At 49.4% G+C, this 18,389-nt stretch overlaps 5 protein-coding genes across 5 annotated transcripts; 2 read left to right on the forward strand and 3 right to left on the reverse strand.

Annotated features, from left to right (window-relative positions):
* Nucleotides 1-492: 492 nt before the first annotated feature.
* BDW43DRAFT_104254 (alpha-mannosyltransferase) lies at nt 493-2,443 on the forward strand. Its single transcript, XM_032037806.1, has one exon. The coding sequence runs from the start codon at nt 818-820 to the stop codon at nt 2,231-2,233; it is 1,416 nt and encodes a 471-aa protein (XP_031899636.1). The 5' UTR covers nt 493-817; the 3' UTR covers nt 2,234-2,443.
* A 422-nt stretch (nt 2,444-2,865) lies between these two features.
* BDW43DRAFT_300850 (LipA and NB-ARC domain protein) lies at nt 2,866-7,772 on the reverse strand (the record flags this gene model as incomplete). Its single annotated transcript, XM_032044963.1, has 4 exons — nt 2,866-6,235; nt 6,548-6,677; nt 6,764-7,397; nt 7,464-7,772. The coding sequence occupies 4 exons, from the start codon at nt 7,770-7,772 to the stop codon at nt 2,866-2,868; spliced, it is 4,443 nt and encodes a 1,480-aa protein (XP_031899637.1).
* Nucleotides 7,773-10,013: 2,241 nt separating this feature from the next.
* Nucleotides 10,014-11,239, reverse strand: BDW43DRAFT_278634 (putative mitochondrial methylglutaconyl-CoA hydratase (Auh)). The gene is made up of 2 exons (XM_032042193.1): nt 10,769-11,239; nt 10,014-10,692 (listed from the first exon to the last, which is right to left on the reverse strand). Exons 1-2 carry the CDS (start codon nt 11,110-11,112, stop codon nt 10,122-10,124), a joined length of 915 nt encoding a protein of 304 aa, XP_031899638.1. The 5' UTR covers nt 11,113-11,239; the 3' UTR covers nt 10,014-10,121.
* A 68-nt stretch (nt 11,240-11,307) lies between these two features.
* On the reverse strand, nt 11,308-15,074 carry BDW43DRAFT_278637 (uncharacterized protein). The gene is made up of 2 exons (XM_032042194.1): nt 14,913-15,074; nt 11,308-14,839 (listed from the first exon to the last, which is right to left on the reverse strand). Exons 1-2 carry the CDS (start codon nt 15,000-15,002, stop codon nt 11,408-11,410), a joined length of 3,522 nt encoding a protein of 1,173 aa, XP_031899639.1. The 5' UTR covers nt 15,003-15,074; the 3' UTR covers nt 11,308-11,407.
* A 548-nt stretch (nt 15,075-15,622) lies between these two features.
* BDW43DRAFT_311875 (uncharacterized protein) lies at nt 15,623-18,327 on the forward strand (the record flags this gene model as incomplete). Its single annotated transcript, XM_032047264.1, has 2 exons — nt 15,623-15,846; nt 15,912-18,327. The coding sequence occupies 2 exons, from the start codon at nt 15,623-15,625 to the stop codon at nt 18,325-18,327; spliced, it is 2,640 nt and encodes an 879-aa protein (XP_031899640.1).
* Nucleotides 18,328-18,389: the final 62 nt, after the last annotated feature.

Here is an 18,389-nt window from a genome sequence, read left to right on the forward strand (position 1 = left end):
CAGAGGCTAGGAGTAGACCGCGGTATGCGCGATATAGGTAACAGCACCGGCCATGGAGACTCTCAGAGAAGTTATGCCATTCATAACACACGACCAACTGTCTCTAGCATCCGAAATAACACGCCCGTGAACGATCAAGGTTACACTGAAATTCTGCAAGGATGTTTCCATAACCAGATTATTTATTACTCACCCAACCCCTGTGTCCCGTATATTGCACGGACATGGCTATTTGGAGACGATGCATCTGATTAATAGAATACGGAGGGAAGACCTCTAATGGTAGTATGTCACTACCTTGAACTAGGGCTGTTGACATCGGCACTAAAGAGTTAGCTCCCGGTGGTGCCCAATGTCATTACCGACGGGGTAATTCGAGAAGCAAATCCCAATCATAACGTGGTATCCAATAGGTAAGTACTACCTCACTTTACAATGATTAGATACCCTCAGAAAGAGAGACATAGGGGATAGAAAAGTGCGTACCTCTCTCCGTTGGCAAACTTGACTTTTAAGTTTAATTTAGGAAGATAGTAACTAGCACGTGCCACTAAATGGTCTTTGTTATACGAACCGAACCTATGGTTGGATAAGGACCCTTCTTTAAGCGCCTTTTTAAAACATGCTCGCGCCATGTAAACGAATGGAGTCTGGCCCTGGACGCCGACTTCTTTACTCGGTGGAGACAGGGTCAGCTTTATCTATTACCAGCTCTTTAACGCCGCCAATGTCTCACGAGACCCAGAATTTAATTCGGGGTGCAATCCACTGAAGAAATCATGAGTCGCTAAAGAACATAACCTCTTTCACCCCAAGCATGGCTCCTTCGCGCCCATACGGACGACGGCGACCCGTGCTGATCGCCCTGGGACTAGTAGCCATCTTCATCTGGTTTCTTTCCCACTATCGGTCGCAACCAAGACGCAATCCTGTCAGCTCAACAGCACAAGGAGAGTTCTGGCAACAATTCGAACCCCTTTTAACCCAATGGGGCCCGAACTGCAATCCCCCAGAACGGCTCGCCAAAGCAGAGTCGGTCGGATTCGACCCCAAAAACACCGAACAACCACCCAACCTCACCTCAATCCCCGACGAAGATGTCGTGAAAATGAAGCACGCACACAGCAGATTTGTCCAGTTCATCACAACGACGCCCCCAACTCTTGCATATGAGCCAGGCACGCGCGGAATAGTCTCGACCGCGGGCGGCTCGTATTTACCCGTACTAGTAATCTCCCTGCGGATGCTGCGCCAAACGGGCTCGGAGCTGCCGATGGAAGTGTTCCTCGCCGATTGGGAAGAGTACGACGGATACATCTGCCAGATGGTTCTACCGTCCCTGAATGCAAAATGCGTCGTGCTGTCCGAGATTCTGGACAGGGTCCCGAGCAGCAAAAGTAAGATCGAGAAGTACCAGTACAAACCCTTCGCTATGTTGTTCTCCTCGTTCGAGGAGATCCTCTTCCTCGACGCGGATGCGTTCCCGCTGAAGAAGCCGGAGTTGGTGTTCACAAGTGAGCCCTTCACGTCACGGGGGCTGGTCACCTGGCCTGATTTCTGGGGCTCCACGGCGTCCCCCCTCTACTATATCATCGCGTCACAGGAGAGACCCGCACCGAATATTCGACAGTCCACCGAGTCGGGGGAGGTGTACCTCTCCAAGCGCACGCATCTGCGGACCCTCCTTCTCTGCGCCTATTACAATTACTGGGGGCCCTCTCATTACTATCCGCTACTCTCCCAGGGCGCGGCGGGTGAAGGAGACAAGGAGACCTTCATCGCAGCTGCGACTGTTTTCGACGAGCCATTTTATCAAGTCAGTGAGCCGATTCGTGCCCTGGGCCGTCATACGAACGATGGATTCGCAGGGTCGACCATGGTCCAGTATAGCCCGATACAGGACTATGCCTTGACCACGAAGGGGGAATGGCGGATCAAGGGCTCCACCGCTGCGGCGCCCAGTCCGTTTTTCGTCCATATTAATTTCCCCAAGTTCAATCCGGCTACGGTGTTCTCGGATAATGGGCCCGTGGTGAAGGAGGATGGCAGTTATACGCTTGCTTGGACGGCTCCGGAGGAGGTGATCGAGTCGCTTGGTCCGGATTTTCAGCGCAAGTTGTGGTTGGAGATTCGTTGGACTGCTTGTGCGCTTGAGGGGAAGTGTCTTAGTTGGAAGGGGCAGACGGGAATATGTGAGAAGGTCGAGGATTATTGGAATACGATCTTCGGTTGAGCTGGTAACCGCCGTTTGACCTCTAGATCTGGGAAGCCTCTAGGAAGCTGAATTGTACAAAATGAATATTTTTTAGTGACCTGCCGTGCACGAGAGATGGGGCTACATAAATGCCATCTACTGGAAATCTCTATGTTGATATCCTATTAGATATGTAATTATATCAATGCGCAAATTGCCCTCTTAAACCATTCGAAAAGAAGATCTGGCAATTCCACAAGATGTGTATTGTTTTATCAATTAAGTCTATATTGATGGCGAGTATATATGCCGTGACGTGATAACCCAGGCTCCTAAAAAAAAAAAAAAAAGAAAAAGAAAAAAAAGAAAGAAAGGCGCAATTAGTTTTATCTACAATCATGACCGTTACTCGTTATCCGTAGACGCCATCTCATGTTATCATCCTCAATGCAACTGTGAATGATGAAGATTCCAATCTTCTCTCCAGACGCCTAAAATCAATCTATCCATTATCAAGAGGGTATTTGTCTTCTCAACTCTCTGTCTCTCTTTTTCACTCTCTTTTCTCTCTCTTTTCTTTTATTTTTCATTTCCTTCTTTCCTAACCCGCCTCTTTTTGAAGTACTCGCTTCCAGAGCGTGTGTTGTGTATGCAGCTTTTATTCTGCAAAGTCACCAGTTCACCCCTAGCCCGTCGGGTCCGGGGCGAGTAGGGGAACTACCACTTCGAGCACGCATCCCGTGCAGCTCTTGTGGATGTAGGCCGATCTCTTGAGGAACCAGGGGGCCTGATCGATTCGCGTGGTAGAGATTATATGGTAGAACCTGCGGCACCGCTTGAGCCCCATAGACCCCGTACCCAAGCCTTTGGCGAGTGTCGCGTACATCTACTCTATGAGCGCCAAAGTGCAAGGTTTGTGATGGCTCATAGTCCCAACCGGTACCTACAGCAAGACGGTCATCCAACGGTGCGAACGGTCTCAAGTTTGCTTGCGTTGGCGGAGCACCGGTGGTGTCTGCTTGGATCGTGCTCGCAGTTACTTGTGCATGAGCATCTCGTATCCAGCCTCCCGCGTGGGACAGAGTTTGTTGCTGTGGCAGGATATGAGACATTCCAGTTGGCATTGCGGTCTGCGCATTTGACGGCATCTGAGAGAGCCTGGGTGGGTAGCGGACGGGCTCTGTAGCCCAAGATTGATGGGATTGTGCTGACCCGCCTCGCGACATTGGCTCGGGTGCTGGATCGGATGCATACCCAGTAGGAGCCTCTGCGATTGCAGATGGTGGAGATGCACCGGGCATGATAGCAGACGGATGCATTATTGGGCTAAAGCTAGAGACTGGCTGACTCATAGGCACGGCTTGGGTGGCCGCGCTCACCCGACGAGAATAAGTAACCTCGATATTACTTTCATACGGCAGGGGAGGGACGTAGGTCAGAACTGAAGGAGTGCTTGCAGACATGTTCATGGGTGCTATCGGCCGTACGGTAGGCAGGTGGCGAGAACGGTACTGTGAATCATGTGTTGTCCTCAGGTCCAAGGCATTCAATTGGTGATTAAGATATCCTTGGTCTGGTTCACTGTAAGTTGATCGGCTCATTGTGTCTGCATTAAACTCAGGGGGTAACGGTAGTGCCTGTGCATTGCTCGATCGGCTTTGCAGTGAATCACCGGACGATTTACTTTTCAATCTCAAAAGTTTGGGACGTGTTCGTCCACCAGGTGTCGATGATGACCGCTGTTTTGAAGAGGCCTGTGCGTGCCGGGCAGCCACTGTAGCATACGTTGGTACGTTTTCCTTACCCAATACAAGCCTGTCGTTCGCTGCCTTTCCGATCTTGTCGAGAGAAAATGGCGGGCTTGCATTATGGACAGCAATCAGTGCTTCGGATGCAGACACAATCGAGCTGCTCCGACTTCCTTTTTCCAGAATACTACTCGATGCGCTTCTACCCTCGACCGGAAATACCCTGAGGAGAGGAGCAGCAGGTTTACCACCCCAAGCGTTACGTGATAATTTTAGCCTCTGTTTCGAACGCCTCTCCCTGCTTGCTTTAAGCCTGGGAGACTTCTCTACTACATGCCATTCCTGGTCGTCTGTGTTATGTCCAGGACTGGAGGATTGGGAGGACTTTGGTCTCTCTGTTGCCTGACTGAGATTCGATAGCACTGGGGAGGTTCGATGGACAGCGTGTAACCCTTCACCGTCAGTCTCGTATCCGTTCTCGTCATCAATGTTGGACCATCGGAAGATGTGGGGAAGGAATGGTTTCAAGTTGAAATGGGGTGGTGACGGCGGCATCTCTTGCGGCGACTCAACCTTTGGCTCCACCATATCACTAAATTCCCAAGTCAGGTGCCGTGAGGGTCCTTCATCTATTGCAGAGTCTGGTACAGAGGACGAAGAGCTACTTGAACGGTCAAAAACCGATCGCTGTTTGCGAACGATTTCCTGCGAAGAACTTGGTGAGATCCTCTCTATCTCAGTACCGATACTCCTCATCACTTGTCCGAGGTCATCTCGAGCTTCACGGACTATCTTTGGCTCCTTCGAGGTTTTCTTGGGGAAATTACCAAACAGCCTGGACGCGTGTGTTTCGTATTCCCGATAGTCTTTGACCAGACCATAATCATCGACGCGGTCCATCCGTCTTTTTGCATTCTCATAAGACAGGCAAAAGACGCGGGTAGCAACCACAAGCCAGGACTCATAGTAGCCAGCATCTGAGTTGGTCGCATTAGCAGCAAAGGACTTTTTCCGTTCCTCATCCATAATTTTTAGCTCATCTCGACAGAAGCCTTGAACAACGCTATGGATTTTAATCAGGTCAATAGAGCCAGAATTCTGATAGACGGAGAAGAATGCATCTTGGCTGCTTTCTGTTTGCGACTCAGATAAGTCGGGGGCAACTGCCTTCATGTCTAGAATCGCATCCTTTTCAGATCGTGGAGATAGCGCCATCGCTGATAGCGCATATGCATCGTTGGTTCTCTCGATGAGCCCGTACCGGATAAGAACTCCCAGAGTAGTGTCAATATCCCTCTGCTCACCAGGTCTACTCCCGGTCAGTATTTCAACATTCCATGTCTCCAATGCAGCCTTTCCCAGGTTAATCAACCCAACGGGGACATGATGGCCAAAGAATGACAAGAGGTTGATCAAATTCAAGGCTTCGAAGTGTTCCATCCGAAATAGATCATGCATAATGCTCAGGAAGGGCTCTGCGAGTTTTTCGTCTGTCAAATGAGAGTTGACATGGTATCTATCAATAGATTTGGAGGTAGCGCTAAGACGGTGACTAATTGCGTGGATGGCCAAAGGGAGACATTCGTAGTGAGTCACCAGTTCAGTAGCTTTGCGAATTTGGCTCCGGGTTGGTTTCCGGATACCGAGGTCGTTGAAAAGAAGCTTACATGCATCTTCAATCAGGAGAGGGCTGATCTGAAGGCAGTATGGCTCATATAAACGCTGCTTCTTCCGCAGTGTCTTGTCCACCGATGTGTAGATGATACTGCAATTCTTGTTGAATGGGAGGAACTGTCTGAAATGATTGAGGTCATCCTCGTGATCGAACGAGACCCCATCAAATATTAAAAGCCATTCTTCTCGCTCCTGTAGCCAGTTTCGGACTGCCTCTACATGCTGCTGGCCGTACTTGGAGTGTGGTTGCTGAAAATCTTGGCCTTCGGTCAACATAGCAGCTTGTGCAATATCCCAGAAACACTTGGCTGTAGATTCGCGCGACTTTGCATCAACCCAGAAGATGCCACCAGGGTAGCTTTTACGTTGGGTCCAGACATATTGGCGTGCGAGGTGTGACTTTCCTGAACCAGGAACTCCGCAGATAAGAACAGCCATCAGGCGCTCCGGTCGCTTCTTTGCCTTGTATAGTCTAGAATGCAGAATTTCAAGCTCTTTCTGCATTCCAAAAAAGGTTGCATTTGGGTGGAATCCTGGTGGTACCACGAATAGCTCTCTTTGCAAAGAGCGGGAGAGTGGAAGAGTTACGCTGGTAGCCATGTCTGATGCAGGGGACTGCCTTCCGGTGTTCGGGGGTAAACTGATCAGAGGAGGAACGGTACTACCTAAGAACCAGAGAAGTCAGCATGATCTGACTGACATTTCGTTGGCTTGCCTTGTATAACAGAACTATATAATACAGGAGCTCGTCAAACATAACATTGCATCTCTAAGAAACCAAAACACGTAAGAGATAGCATAAATTCAATGTACACCGACACAGGTAATTTTTTTTTCTTTTTTCGCTGCCCATCATACTGGCCATCCAGTTCGAGTACGCATCCTAAACATGATGACGGGATCTTAAATATGCTTACTAGCATATAAGAACTCCGGAGGCTCCTCTATCTCATAATCCTTCATAGTAACGGAAGACGGAGTATGTTCAGGGAGAAGGTGTGTCCTACCAATTCTGCGCAGATCCGGCTCACTCCTTTCTAAGTGCGACATATTGTCTGGCCCTGTGGTTCTTGTTAGCTCAGTAACAACTGTAGACAAGCGGCTCCATCACAATTCAATATTTGGGCAAGAAATTAGATATGCTTACCACCCCTAAGAAGATCCTTGAGTTTGGATTGTGTTGCCGCTCTTCGAGTTTGATCCTCCTCAGCCCATCGGTCCAGGATAGTAGCTGGAGCATCACGGGAGTATCGTAGAAGCGCTTCTGCGACTGCCTCATATCCCGGCGCATTATCGTCCTGGAATTTACACATATGTCGATGATCTGCTTCAATGCCCATGCGCTCTACGCCGTCTATATACGGTGCGGCAGAGCTCTCGTCCACGATTAACTCACGAGTCCCCTTGACATCGGTTGAAAGGGTCTCATGGAAGAAGTAGATATGAAATCTCGTCGTCATATTCGCAAAAAGACTGTTGATATTCTGGAGCGTCTCGTTGTTCGTTCTCAAGGCTTTGACAAGCTGTGAGGATGATTCCATGTATTTCTTTGGCAGAACAGCGCTGCAGATATTTTGCAGCAACAGCCCCCATTTTGCCATATCCGACCCGTTATGAGGCGTTCCGAGAAAGAGAATCCCGTACGTGGAGACATAGATCGACCGAAGGTGTTGGATCTTCTCATCCGAGACGTTTTTGCAGTAGATCAAAGTACGTTTGAGCACCAAGCCTCCTAGTGAGTGGCAGACGAAGATGATCGGCCGCTCCGAGCAACCTCGAAGCTATATAGAAGAAGAGGTTAGCCGTCAGAGTTGTAAAACATGCTGAGGTAATAAATAATCACTCACATTTCGATTCGCCGCAAGGCCCGAGGCAAGTGTCTCTGCATGATGGTGAATGCGATCCCTCGACGCTCCGTCGGTGAAAGCTGTCACGTTCGCGTTATATCCATATGTTAAGATCCGCACTCGGCTAGGCTCCAATACTTCAGGCAGAAGGTCGGCTGGCCAGAAGACGTCGGGTGACTGGGTGGCCCAGGTATTATAAGGATGCCCGTTAAGTCCATGTACAAAAACAATATCAACCAAAGGCTTCTCCTTGGAGCAGTAGACCTGAGTCAAGCCAATCTGCTTGACTCGGGAGGCAAGGTCCGGCATGAAAAGTTAGCAACCACACCCCCGAGAGGGTGTCCAGACAGACGCTCAGCCTCTGAATGTGGGTTTCCAGGCCAGATGGCGAATTGGTCACCGGTTTTGTAGGTGTATTCGGGCTGACTGGTGAGAGTTCAATCAATGTGAAGGGTCAGGAGAATTAACAGCTCCCTGAAGGTGAAGATAGCCAAGGGCCGGGTGGTGAAATGGTGTGTTGAGAATTTAAGACTGAATTGAATAAAAGGAAGGTGAGTCCCAAACAAAGGACGGAAAGAAATAGTAGTACTAGAGTAGTAGCCACAGAGAAGGGAAAGTACAGGTCCGTGGGAGGTTTCCGCCCAGTATTTATACGAGAGAAAGGAAAAACCTCTTGTGATTGGGGGTGGGGTAGAGCAGATGACAAGAAGTCAGTACTACTACTAGTAGTATTACTAGTAAATTTAATACTAGTAATACAGTTCCTGGTGCCTGCGGGTGTGGCAGAGCTGGCCCTGACCTCTAGTAGTGTTTTAGACTTATGAGGAAACGTCCCCGTGCACATCGCTCTCTTCCCATGGGTATGACCAACCAAACGAGGTCATGAGGAGAGAAGTCATCTTCTTGACTGCAAGATGATCAATAGGACCGAGTAAATCCCCCCATTACTTCTTTTTCATTTTTAAGGATGATTACGCAAATGAGGAGGATCTATCACACTAGATTCCTTAGCTCCAGAGAAGTAAGCTGTGCAGATGCAGATCGCGGGGAAGAAGAGTCCTATCGGCATTCCTCTTGTACCACTTGTACCTGATCTTTCTCTGCAGGAATCAAGCCTACCGAAAGTAAGGAAGGACCCAAGTACTAGTAGTCTGATTGGATTAACTAGCCAGTAGAGGGCCAAAAAAAAAAAAAAAAAAAAAAAAAAGAGATCTCTCGTACTAGGAAAGTTATCAAAGAGACATGATATTATGGAGTACTCCCACCAATATCATGGAACCATGAATCTCCGATCAGTCAGCCTTGCATCTTTTGACTCAGAACAGCCTCCCTTTTATTTGCCCCGGTGGCTGTGATTTCCGATACATCGTAATGCAAGTAATTCTCCGGAGCCTCATCTTCTCTTATCTTCCTTCTTTTCTCCCCTCCCCCGTTTAATGGTTGTTAGTTTCTTTTACTTGGACTTCTTCTTCTTCTTCTTCTTCTTTTCTTTTCTTTTCTCTTAGATCCCTCTCCCCTTTAACAACCTGTTGGTAGTTACTACTTGAAGCAAAAGTCTTACCTATAGAACAACCTGTAAGGACATGGGGCAAAGGAGATGCCTTGTCAAAAGGGCTGTGTCCCATTCGTGAGGCGAAAAATAAAATATAAGAAGAAACCACCCCAAAAAAAGAAAAGAAAAAGAAAAAGAAGCATCGTCGTACTACTATCCCTCAAATGTCGTGTAGAAGCCCCTATAGGTTGGGTTTTTTTTCTTTGTTGCCTGATAAATAAATCATCAATTAAATAATATACAAACAAGGTTGTGGAGCAACGCGGCCCGTTGGCGTGCCAGGGTTCTTCGCCATTTGTTTTTGACATACCCTAAGGTTCAGAGAACGTTTACCCTTAGTCCATGTGTACCATGACTCTTTTGCAGCGTTGATGCAATGAGGTGGCAATCTTATGTTTTATATCTTGGTATACAGGTCCAGTTGAGAAACGCAGAGTTTACTCTTCCGCCATACCTCAGTTACTGTATCCACGCACATGATAAGGGTTTTGAATGTATTCATCCGAGCAGAAGTCAGGGGATAGTATGACTCAAATTATGTCTAGATCGGAGTATTTGCCTAATAAGGTCGGTTGACTCATGCAGGGCGGGGCAATCTTCCTGGCATCTATTTATTGTGCAGGGATGGTTCTACTTGAACTATCCAGAGTCAGATTCTCTCAAAAGGCTTGCTTGAGACTCGACTTTCCATGGATGATAATATGCTTCGCCACTCGTTCCTTGAGGCTTCACTATGGATGCCTGGACGTAGATAAGGTCAGGACCCAACTGTATGGATCGTTGGTCAAGTGTCAGCGTCCATGACAAGAACTAGGTAGGTATGTTTTACTAAATTACGAAGCAGTCATACTCAGTACTACAGCATAGAGTGACATCCAATCAAACTTAAAGTACAAAGATTCGAGGCGACTTTCCTTCATATGCAGTTCATGTTCTCATAACCACAAACTACGGCGGTATTGCCAATGATAGAGTATGTGATGGTGAATTACCATCTACACGAGTATAGTGAGTATAAATGGTATTGCGCAACAGGATAAAATTACTCGGGCTACAGTAACGAGGATTATTTCGCTTTTGCTTTCGTACATATACACTTGACACGCTCACCGTCCCCGGAAAGCAGGCTTCCTCTTTTCTGCAAAGGCCCGCAAAGCCTCATAGCGATCTTCTGTCTCAATCACGCCCGCATAAGCCTCATTCTCTGCCGCCTCACCTTTCTGAAATCCATTCACAGCCTGGAGCGCCTGTTTGATGGCGATAGGTCCACCTTCACAGATATCGAGGGCAAGTTTAATGCTCTCCCGCAGCACCTTATCGCGTGCAACGCCTTCCTTTTGCTCCTCTTCCGGGAGGATTTCGACCAGGCGATCGCAGAGCCCGATGAAGTATGATTCGGGACCCGACACGCGTCGTCCTGTGAGAATGAGGTCTCGGGCACGGTTCACCCCGATGACACCCGGTAGGCGGTATGTACCTCCCGCCCCAGGGATGATAGCCAGTCGGGTCTCCGGCAGCCCAACAATACTTGATGAGCCAAAGACACGGAGGTGAGTACATAAGGCAAGTTCTAGCCCGCCTCCCAGCGCCGTGGAAGAGACCGCGGAAATTGTGGGTATGGGTAGCCCGGCAAGATCACGGAATGTGCTCCGTAGCTTCGTTAGGAACTCATTGGTCCTATTGAGGACAATTGCCCAAGAGTATTAGCCACAAGGGTCGAGAGAGAAACTAATGATGCAAGTGTAGAACCCACTCTTCCTTAGTCATGTTTACTCGTTCTTTCAAGTCTGCGCCCGCACAAAATGCCGCGTCCGCATTGCTCGCAATGACCAAGGCTCTCGTAGGGCCGGCGCCTCCTTCGGCAGATATCGATTTAACGTGCTGAGCCAGATTGTCCAAAAGACTCTTCGAAATTGCATTCCGGGCTTTGGGTCTGTTCAGAAGTAGGACTCGAATATTCCCGGAGCCAGGAGCGGGGACCTGCTGGGTCTTGATCACGGCATCATCGGTACTGGTGCTGAATCTTGTGACTGTGACGCGAACGGACAAGACAGGACGCTGTCGCAGCGTAGATGCGAGTGGCAGGCGTGGCGGCATGTTTCCTACAAAACTCGTAACCTATAACTTTTTTCTTTCTCTTTTTGAACTCCAGAAGAATTAATGGTAAGTAACGAGAAGGGTGAATGGAGGAAGCTTGAAGTGTGGGGAAGCTGTTCTGCGACTGCGGGGAAACCATCGACCGAAAAGTCCCCAATTCTTACCGCGGATAACCGTTACCAATCACAGTACAAATTCCCACGGACTGAAGGGTATCATTTGATGACATGCAAACGCCACACAATCTATAGTATGTATATATACAGCTAATGTACAAAAAAGGTTGGATGCTCCGTCATTGCGCTTCATACTCCTCCCAATGAACAGCATAATATTCCCGAACTTCCTCGTCGCTGGGCCAGGGGCCCCAAATGCGCGTTGCCGTGACTATGTCATATGCCTCTTGCAGATTCGGATCGGAGAACGACAACCTCTCAGAATCATCAGGAGAAATCTCACTTGTATATTCAGGTTCCCTTAACCCACGCGCTTGTACAGCTGAGGTTGTCCGGCGGAGTGATCCCCAGGATTGCCGTTCCCGATATCCCTCAAGAAACAAGCGCATTGCCACCATGGTGCGTCGCATCATCATATCACCGTTCAGGTACTCATCAGACATTTCCTTCAGGGTTGCAGCATACTGAGACATCCATCGCAGAAGGCTTAGGAGGCCATCGTAGTCTTCGGCCAATCCCAATGATCGAACGAATGCGTGAAGGACGGCAGGAGAAGGCACATGAAGTAAGGGTGGCAGAATCACTTGGGTGTCGCTGACATTCTCGGAGGATCTGCCACACCCAAACAAGGACGGAGTTCTAGAATCTGGGAGAACAAGTCGGTCAAATTGGTCTTTAAGGGCACGAAGGCCACTATAGACCATATCTTCAAACCGAGGGCAGACCTGCGCAGTATATGCCACCTCCTCCCGACGTGCTGCATCACCAACGAGCTCTAGGGCCGCTTCTACCGCATCCGGGTTCTTGACCCCTGCACTTACCGCTCTTGAAAACCCGCTGCACAGGGTCAGGAAGCCCTGCAGACCAAGTGGGATATCGTAATGTTCCATCCGTCCTGCCATTTCCAACATTTCATGCCAAGCCAGAACACGTTGCGTGTTTCGATTCATCTTATGAGACAGACCAACGATGCGGTCCTTGTTCAGAGCTGACAATACACATACCCATGCTTGGGGGGATCGGGAGCTCCGTACTCTGAGCAGCTCAATGGCGTGTGCTAACGCCTTCGGATGCCGGTACTCATTTCCATTTCCAAGGTATTCAGCATAGGAGAAAAGAGTTGATGTTTTTTCCTTGGCCACTGATGTACTGCCCATTATGATAGGAAAAGCATCACTCAGGCGAGCGTCATGCCTAGCTAACAGTTTATCGAAGGTGGAAAACTTACACAAGAAGTTAATGAAGGCAGAGAAAAGATGATCGGGTAATTCATTCACAACATCCCGGCTTTGTTCATTGTAAACGCACTTATGTCTCCAAACTGTGCACAAGGCTCTGACTTGTTCATTGGACAAACCACTACAGCTTAGATACTCCAGCCCAGAGCTAAAGGTCGGCGCGGATCGTAGAAGCAAGGAGAGAAATCTAGCCTGTGGTCGGATCCCCTCGGAGAGCATTTGTTTAAGAAGCTCATCTAACGTGGGTGGCTCTGTGTGCACATATATCAAATCGCGCGCAGACATGGGTTCTGGGAAGGTTTCGAGAGCATCACCCGGCAGAGCATGGCTTGTTTGATCAAAATTGGTTTGGAGAGCGCTTCTTCGATATATCAACTTCTCGGCCATTGCAGTGTAGATGCTCCCGCGTGGGGGTAGGCCTTGATCGCGGTATGAAAGAAAACAGGCCCAGGCTTCTCGCACAGTCCTCGTGGCCCTGATGCGAGCTTCCCAAACCATGTGATGGTCCGCATTTCCGATCCGCCCACGCAGCATCCATGGTTGGCGCGCCAAAGTCCTCGTCTGAATGGTTGGGCTCTTGTCCGTATCCCAACCGGCAAGGATACTGGACACCTCTTCCCAGCGACTATGAGCATAGCCTGCTTCTTTCATTTGAGACATCACTCTCATGGCGCGGCTCTTCAATCCTTCGATTCCTCTCTGAGTGTCAATGCCAAGCTTTTCCTCCTTCCAAGGCGGCCACGATGGAGCCTTTAATTCCGCAGATTGCCGCTCAGCTGGTGTTTTCTTATGGGCTAGCTGTACCGCGATGATGCCTTGATACCCCCGACGCGTGACAGGCAAAACGGGTCGGTTTTTAGCCATCGCCTTGAGGAGCTCAAATTGTGCTTGCTGCTGTACTGAAGCTGATGTGAAGGGGCCCTGTCTGCAGGGTAGTGAGAGTAATCGAAGAAATGTGTTGCACTTCCCAGCCAACACCTGAACATTCCGTGGTGTCGCTGACGCCATAGTACCAGACCCCTCTGGTTCCAGAAGAGTAAGGTAGAATGCGAAGGTACGCACAATAGGAAGCTGAGCTTGTGGCCATAGCTGGCGAGCATGATGAAGCAAACGAACGACGAATGTAGCACAAGTATTGGGATCTATCAAGGGCTTTGCGTTATCGGATAGTTTAATCTCGTTGAAAAACGTATCGTCTCTCGTCGCACACATGGAAGGGTTTAGTTTCGGGTGTGGTTGACCGCTAATAAGGTGCAGTGAATAGATGAGGAGTAAGCGGAAGGTTTTCGCATCAAGGCTCTGCCGTAATAGAAGAAGTGGTATGAAAGTGGGGACAATTCGAGCAACGCTGCTTTCTGTTTTCGTTAGGTTTGACTGTAGTTCTAATATGAAAATCCGGATGATGGCCTCGTAGGGGGTTTTGCTCTTGAGCACCCATGCCCATGCAACCACATCTTTGACAGAATATTGTCGGGCTCTAAGGTACTTTCGGTATTTCTTGTTAAGAAAAACCTTTCGCAGAGCAACATCCAACTCTAACGCTCCATGAGGGTTTCCCCTATCTCTCTCTGTATTCGACCGATCTAACAAACGATCCACATGATATATGTATTCTGCAGCAATCTCTTGTAGGGAGGCCCTGTGCTCAACTTTGAACCTTATTCTTTGTCTCCTGTTTAGAGGAGACACGAGGCGGTCATCAAAATTTCTTGAGGTAAACACCCAATTTTGACGTGTTGCGCTATCAGGACAGTGAACAACACTCTGAAGGGTATCGATCAAGTACTCTGTGGGGGTTGGGTGGGAAGAACCGGCGAGATTCTTATATTTTCTTCGGGGATTATGCAGTTCATTGGATGGTTTCTCACGCTGCCGTGTGCCGTGCGCATCTCGGCTCAATGATGTGTTCCTCGCCAAAGGCAATGGCACTGATCTGGAGGTCGCGTGTTCGACAAAGATAGATTTGGATGGGATCTGTTCGGGGGGTATTGACTCCGAGGGTATTTGCTCGGAGATTTGTAATTTGGAGCTTTGCTCTTTCCGTTGTCGCTCATGATCTGGTCCAGGGGGGGTATAAGACTGGTTTAATTGAGATTGAAGCCGCATCCCACACCAGAATTCACAAGGTGTATATTGGTCATCATGTTCGACCCAATGGATCTGGCCACGCGTGGATTCATTTCGAGGAGAGATCAAGGTCCCAACGGAGCTCAGAGACTGAGACAACGTTCGAGGGCCGGGAAAGACATTCACGGACAATCTGGAGAATGCTATTGAGCATCCTGGATACGACGTATTATGAAAATATAATTCCTAGAGTAAATGAAAGGAGACAAGTATTAGAACAGTACTAATTCGATTTCTATTAGGACTGTTTAATCGGTACCTTCGGCCATACACGGCTACTGAGCAAGTGCGCCGCTCTCAGAGAGGAAACCCTCGAGCGGCTCGGAACATGATTGAAGACCGATGACATCCATAGAGATGATCATGGAGTAGCTTCGACGAACTCTGACACCGGGGAACGGGAGGCCAAGGTGAATCTTCGCTCCAGAGCAAGATAAAGGTCTATCCGGAGCAGCAGCCAGTCGGCCGCGCCCATATGGAAAAAAGTATATATCACGTGATCAATCGTCACGAGTTGCGCTTTTGGCATGGCGCGCATGAACATCTCCCTCTTTGCCTGCCTTCCCGCCTTGCTATTGTTACGGGAGCCGACATTTATTTCTCCTGGATCTTATTCTTTTACCCCCGGCTGGATTTATTTTAGGCGTGGGGAAGAGTCACGCTCACTGCAATTCACCCCTGTCGTGTCGGATATACGTGATTTTATCCTGAAAATTGCGCACCCTCCTCTACTTGGTCTCGTAACTACTTCGCGCATCCGCTTTGGGAATCTACCAACTCTCAACCATCGGCCTAGGTTTTCGGGGTCAAATTCCCTATTTTTCTCGAGTATACCAATCCAATTCATACTGAGAAAGTTGAGACTAAGTCCGCGCGCTTGCAGTTTCGGGTGCGATCCGCTGAACATTAGAAAAGACCCTTCGTTCTCGCGTCAAAGGAATACTGCCATAACGGCGCGACTCCGGAGCCATGAGCGCAGACGAAGGCGGAGGTACAGCTTCCATTCCGGCCACAAATGGCGACCTCCATGCTACCACTCCCGATCCGCCCTCGTTGGCGACACCCGCCAAGCGAAAGCGTGTATCAAGTCACGATGACAAGGTCACTCAAGACACCGGTTCGTCTGCGTCGCAAGCCCAGGAAAAGATCAAGCTACAAGAAACTCTACGTAACCTTGTCGAAATATTGAGCAAGTATGTTCACCCACTTCTCTCCGTATAGTCTTTCGCGTCCAAATTTAGATGCTAACCCACAAAAGAAATGATACGGATCTTCAACTCCTATCTTGCCCGTTGCCGTCCTCCCCAGCGAAGCCCCGTTCAAAGCGCGCGAAAGTTTCGGGGGAGAAAGATGAACCTACCACTATCCAATCCCGAGTCGCTTCGAATCGCTATAACACTCTGTCAGAATTTCTAAGTGATATCGAGAAGGCATCGGCTGCGGTGATTGAGAGGAATAAAGCCCAAGCAAGCGGGCTCCAGGCGGACGGATCGCCTGTGACCGAAACAGTTAATCGTATAGCGGCATTCAAGAAGCTCTTGAACAGCCTAGTTCGTCAGGCATACGTAAGCCCATCGAACATCAAAGCAGAAGCATCCGAAGAGGATGCAGAAACACCGGCGAAAACCAACACCTCTAATGTAGAGGCCCGGAATGAAAATCTTGTCTTGACGCTGTTTGGCAACCCATCTAATCCAAAGCAGCTATATTCGAGTCTACAGAAGTCTGTTAGGGTTCCATTGCCTTCTGACGACCCAAAGGCAGAGAAGTATGTGGAAGTACAAGCGCCACTACGTGAAGTCGGCTTACCAAACGGTATTACGACGACGAAAATCGAGCCGTACAATCTCGAGGATAAGTCAATGGAGGCTAAACGGACTTTTGGGGAAGTGTTTGCGCCTCGTTCGACCTTGCCTCAGCTAGAAACACCACGCAAAGCAAGGTCTTCCTCTCGGAATGCTCTTAACGGCTGGATCGACCCATTTGAGGTCATCACAGACTTCAAAGCTTTCCGAGGAGAGCGGAATAATTACTGTCTTGCAGTTCTACCTTCTGGTCAATGGCTCCAGTATGGTGGAGTCACCTCTTCCCCATCTTATTGGAACCGCCGCGATAAACAACAGCCCTCTCAACATCTTAGTGACGAGGAGTTTACCGATGACACTTCTTTGTGGGTTGATGGAGACTCAGATGTGTTGCAGGGTGTGTATTCATCGTTTGCTCCTTCATTCGACAGTTCCGGAGCCATTGTCCAGGCCGACTCGAAGGATTTGGTATGGTGGAGCAAACGAGGAGCAAAACGCTTGGAAACTCTGCTCTCAATACCCTATCAAGAAACGGTTGAGGAGCAACCGTCAGAACGGCCAGGCAACATCGGTGAACTAGATGAAAGTACTTTGGAGGAGATGGTAAAGAACTTCAAGCCTGAGGACTTCGCAGATAGTATCTCTCATTCCGAAACCTCTAAAGCACACCAGGAAGAAGATGCGGAGTCACAGGGTGTGGATGAGCTATTACGTGACGTCTCTGATCTACTGGAAACTCTGAGTTCGTATCAGAGAATCCGCAATCTCGATACCCCAGTCTCGAACGGCCAAGGTACCGAGCCTAAGGAAACAAGACCAGACTCAAGAAACCCCGAAACCCCTTCTACAGAAGAACTAGGCATATATGAGACACTAAGATCCAGTCTGGCAGCTCTTGTTTCCAGTCTGCCACCATATGCTGTCGCAAAATTAAACGGGAACCAGCTAGACGAGTTGAATATAAGCCAGAAAATCGTGATCGAGAACCCGGACTATCACGGTACCATGGAGAAGGATGATTTCACAGCGCAGCAGGAGCGGAGCGCAGCCATGGCCCCAATGAGCAGTGCCACAAATCGAACTTCAACGCCGTCGCGATACAATGCGCGGCCATATAGTACTAGCTCTCGGGCCCAACCACAAAGCGGCTTCCCTCAACAGCCATACTATGGCGCAAGGCAGCCCTCGACCTCGGGGCCGTATACCCCAGGCCATCCACAACAATATGCAGGAGCTCGACCGCCGACAACTCCTTCGCAGCGGCCCGGGTATCTTCCCGGATACTCGCAGCCCACCCCTCAGTACAGCCAGCAGTTCCAACGTCCGGGACAAAATGGCTATGCTTCTTACTCGACCCAGCAAGCGCCAGTCGCCCAAGCTTCGCCACAGCCATACACGCCACGACCCGCGCAGCCAGGAGCATACAATGCCTCTTACGCAGCTGGGCGCAGTGCTTCTCCCCAAAAGCAAGCATCATATGCAGCACCAAGGACGCCATACGCGACACCGGGCTCTAATAACCCGCAGCAACGGTTCATTCCGCAACCGCCGCAACCGCAACCACAGCCTCAACCACAGCCTCAACCGCAGCCTCAACCGCAGCCTCAACCGCAGCAACAGCCTCCCCCGTACGGCAACTATCCTTCTAACCAAGCTCCTCCGCCATCGGGGACATACTCCAACTCAGCAGCTGCCATGACTTATGCGCGGAGTGCTGCTGAACAAGCCGCGTTGATGGAAAGAAACCGAACCCAACTTGCAGCTCAGGCGCGACAGAGTTCGACACCACAACCCACAAACGAAGGTAGCTCTCAGGATCGGAGTGTAACGCCCGGTAACAACCAGAACAGCAATCCAGTCCCTTCATGAGTCGAACAAGTATAGTCGAGGTTTCAGTGTTGTCTTTCCGCGCTTACAGTCGCCCTTGTCTT

Source organism: Aspergillus alliaceus, assembly GCF_009176365.1.
Source record: "Aspergillus alliaceus strain CBS 536.65 unplaced genomic scaffold BDW43scaffold_26, whole genome shotgun sequence".
Lineage (NCBI taxonomy): Eukaryota > Fungi > Ascomycota > Eurotiomycetes > Eurotiales > Aspergillaceae > Aspergillus > Aspergillus alliaceus.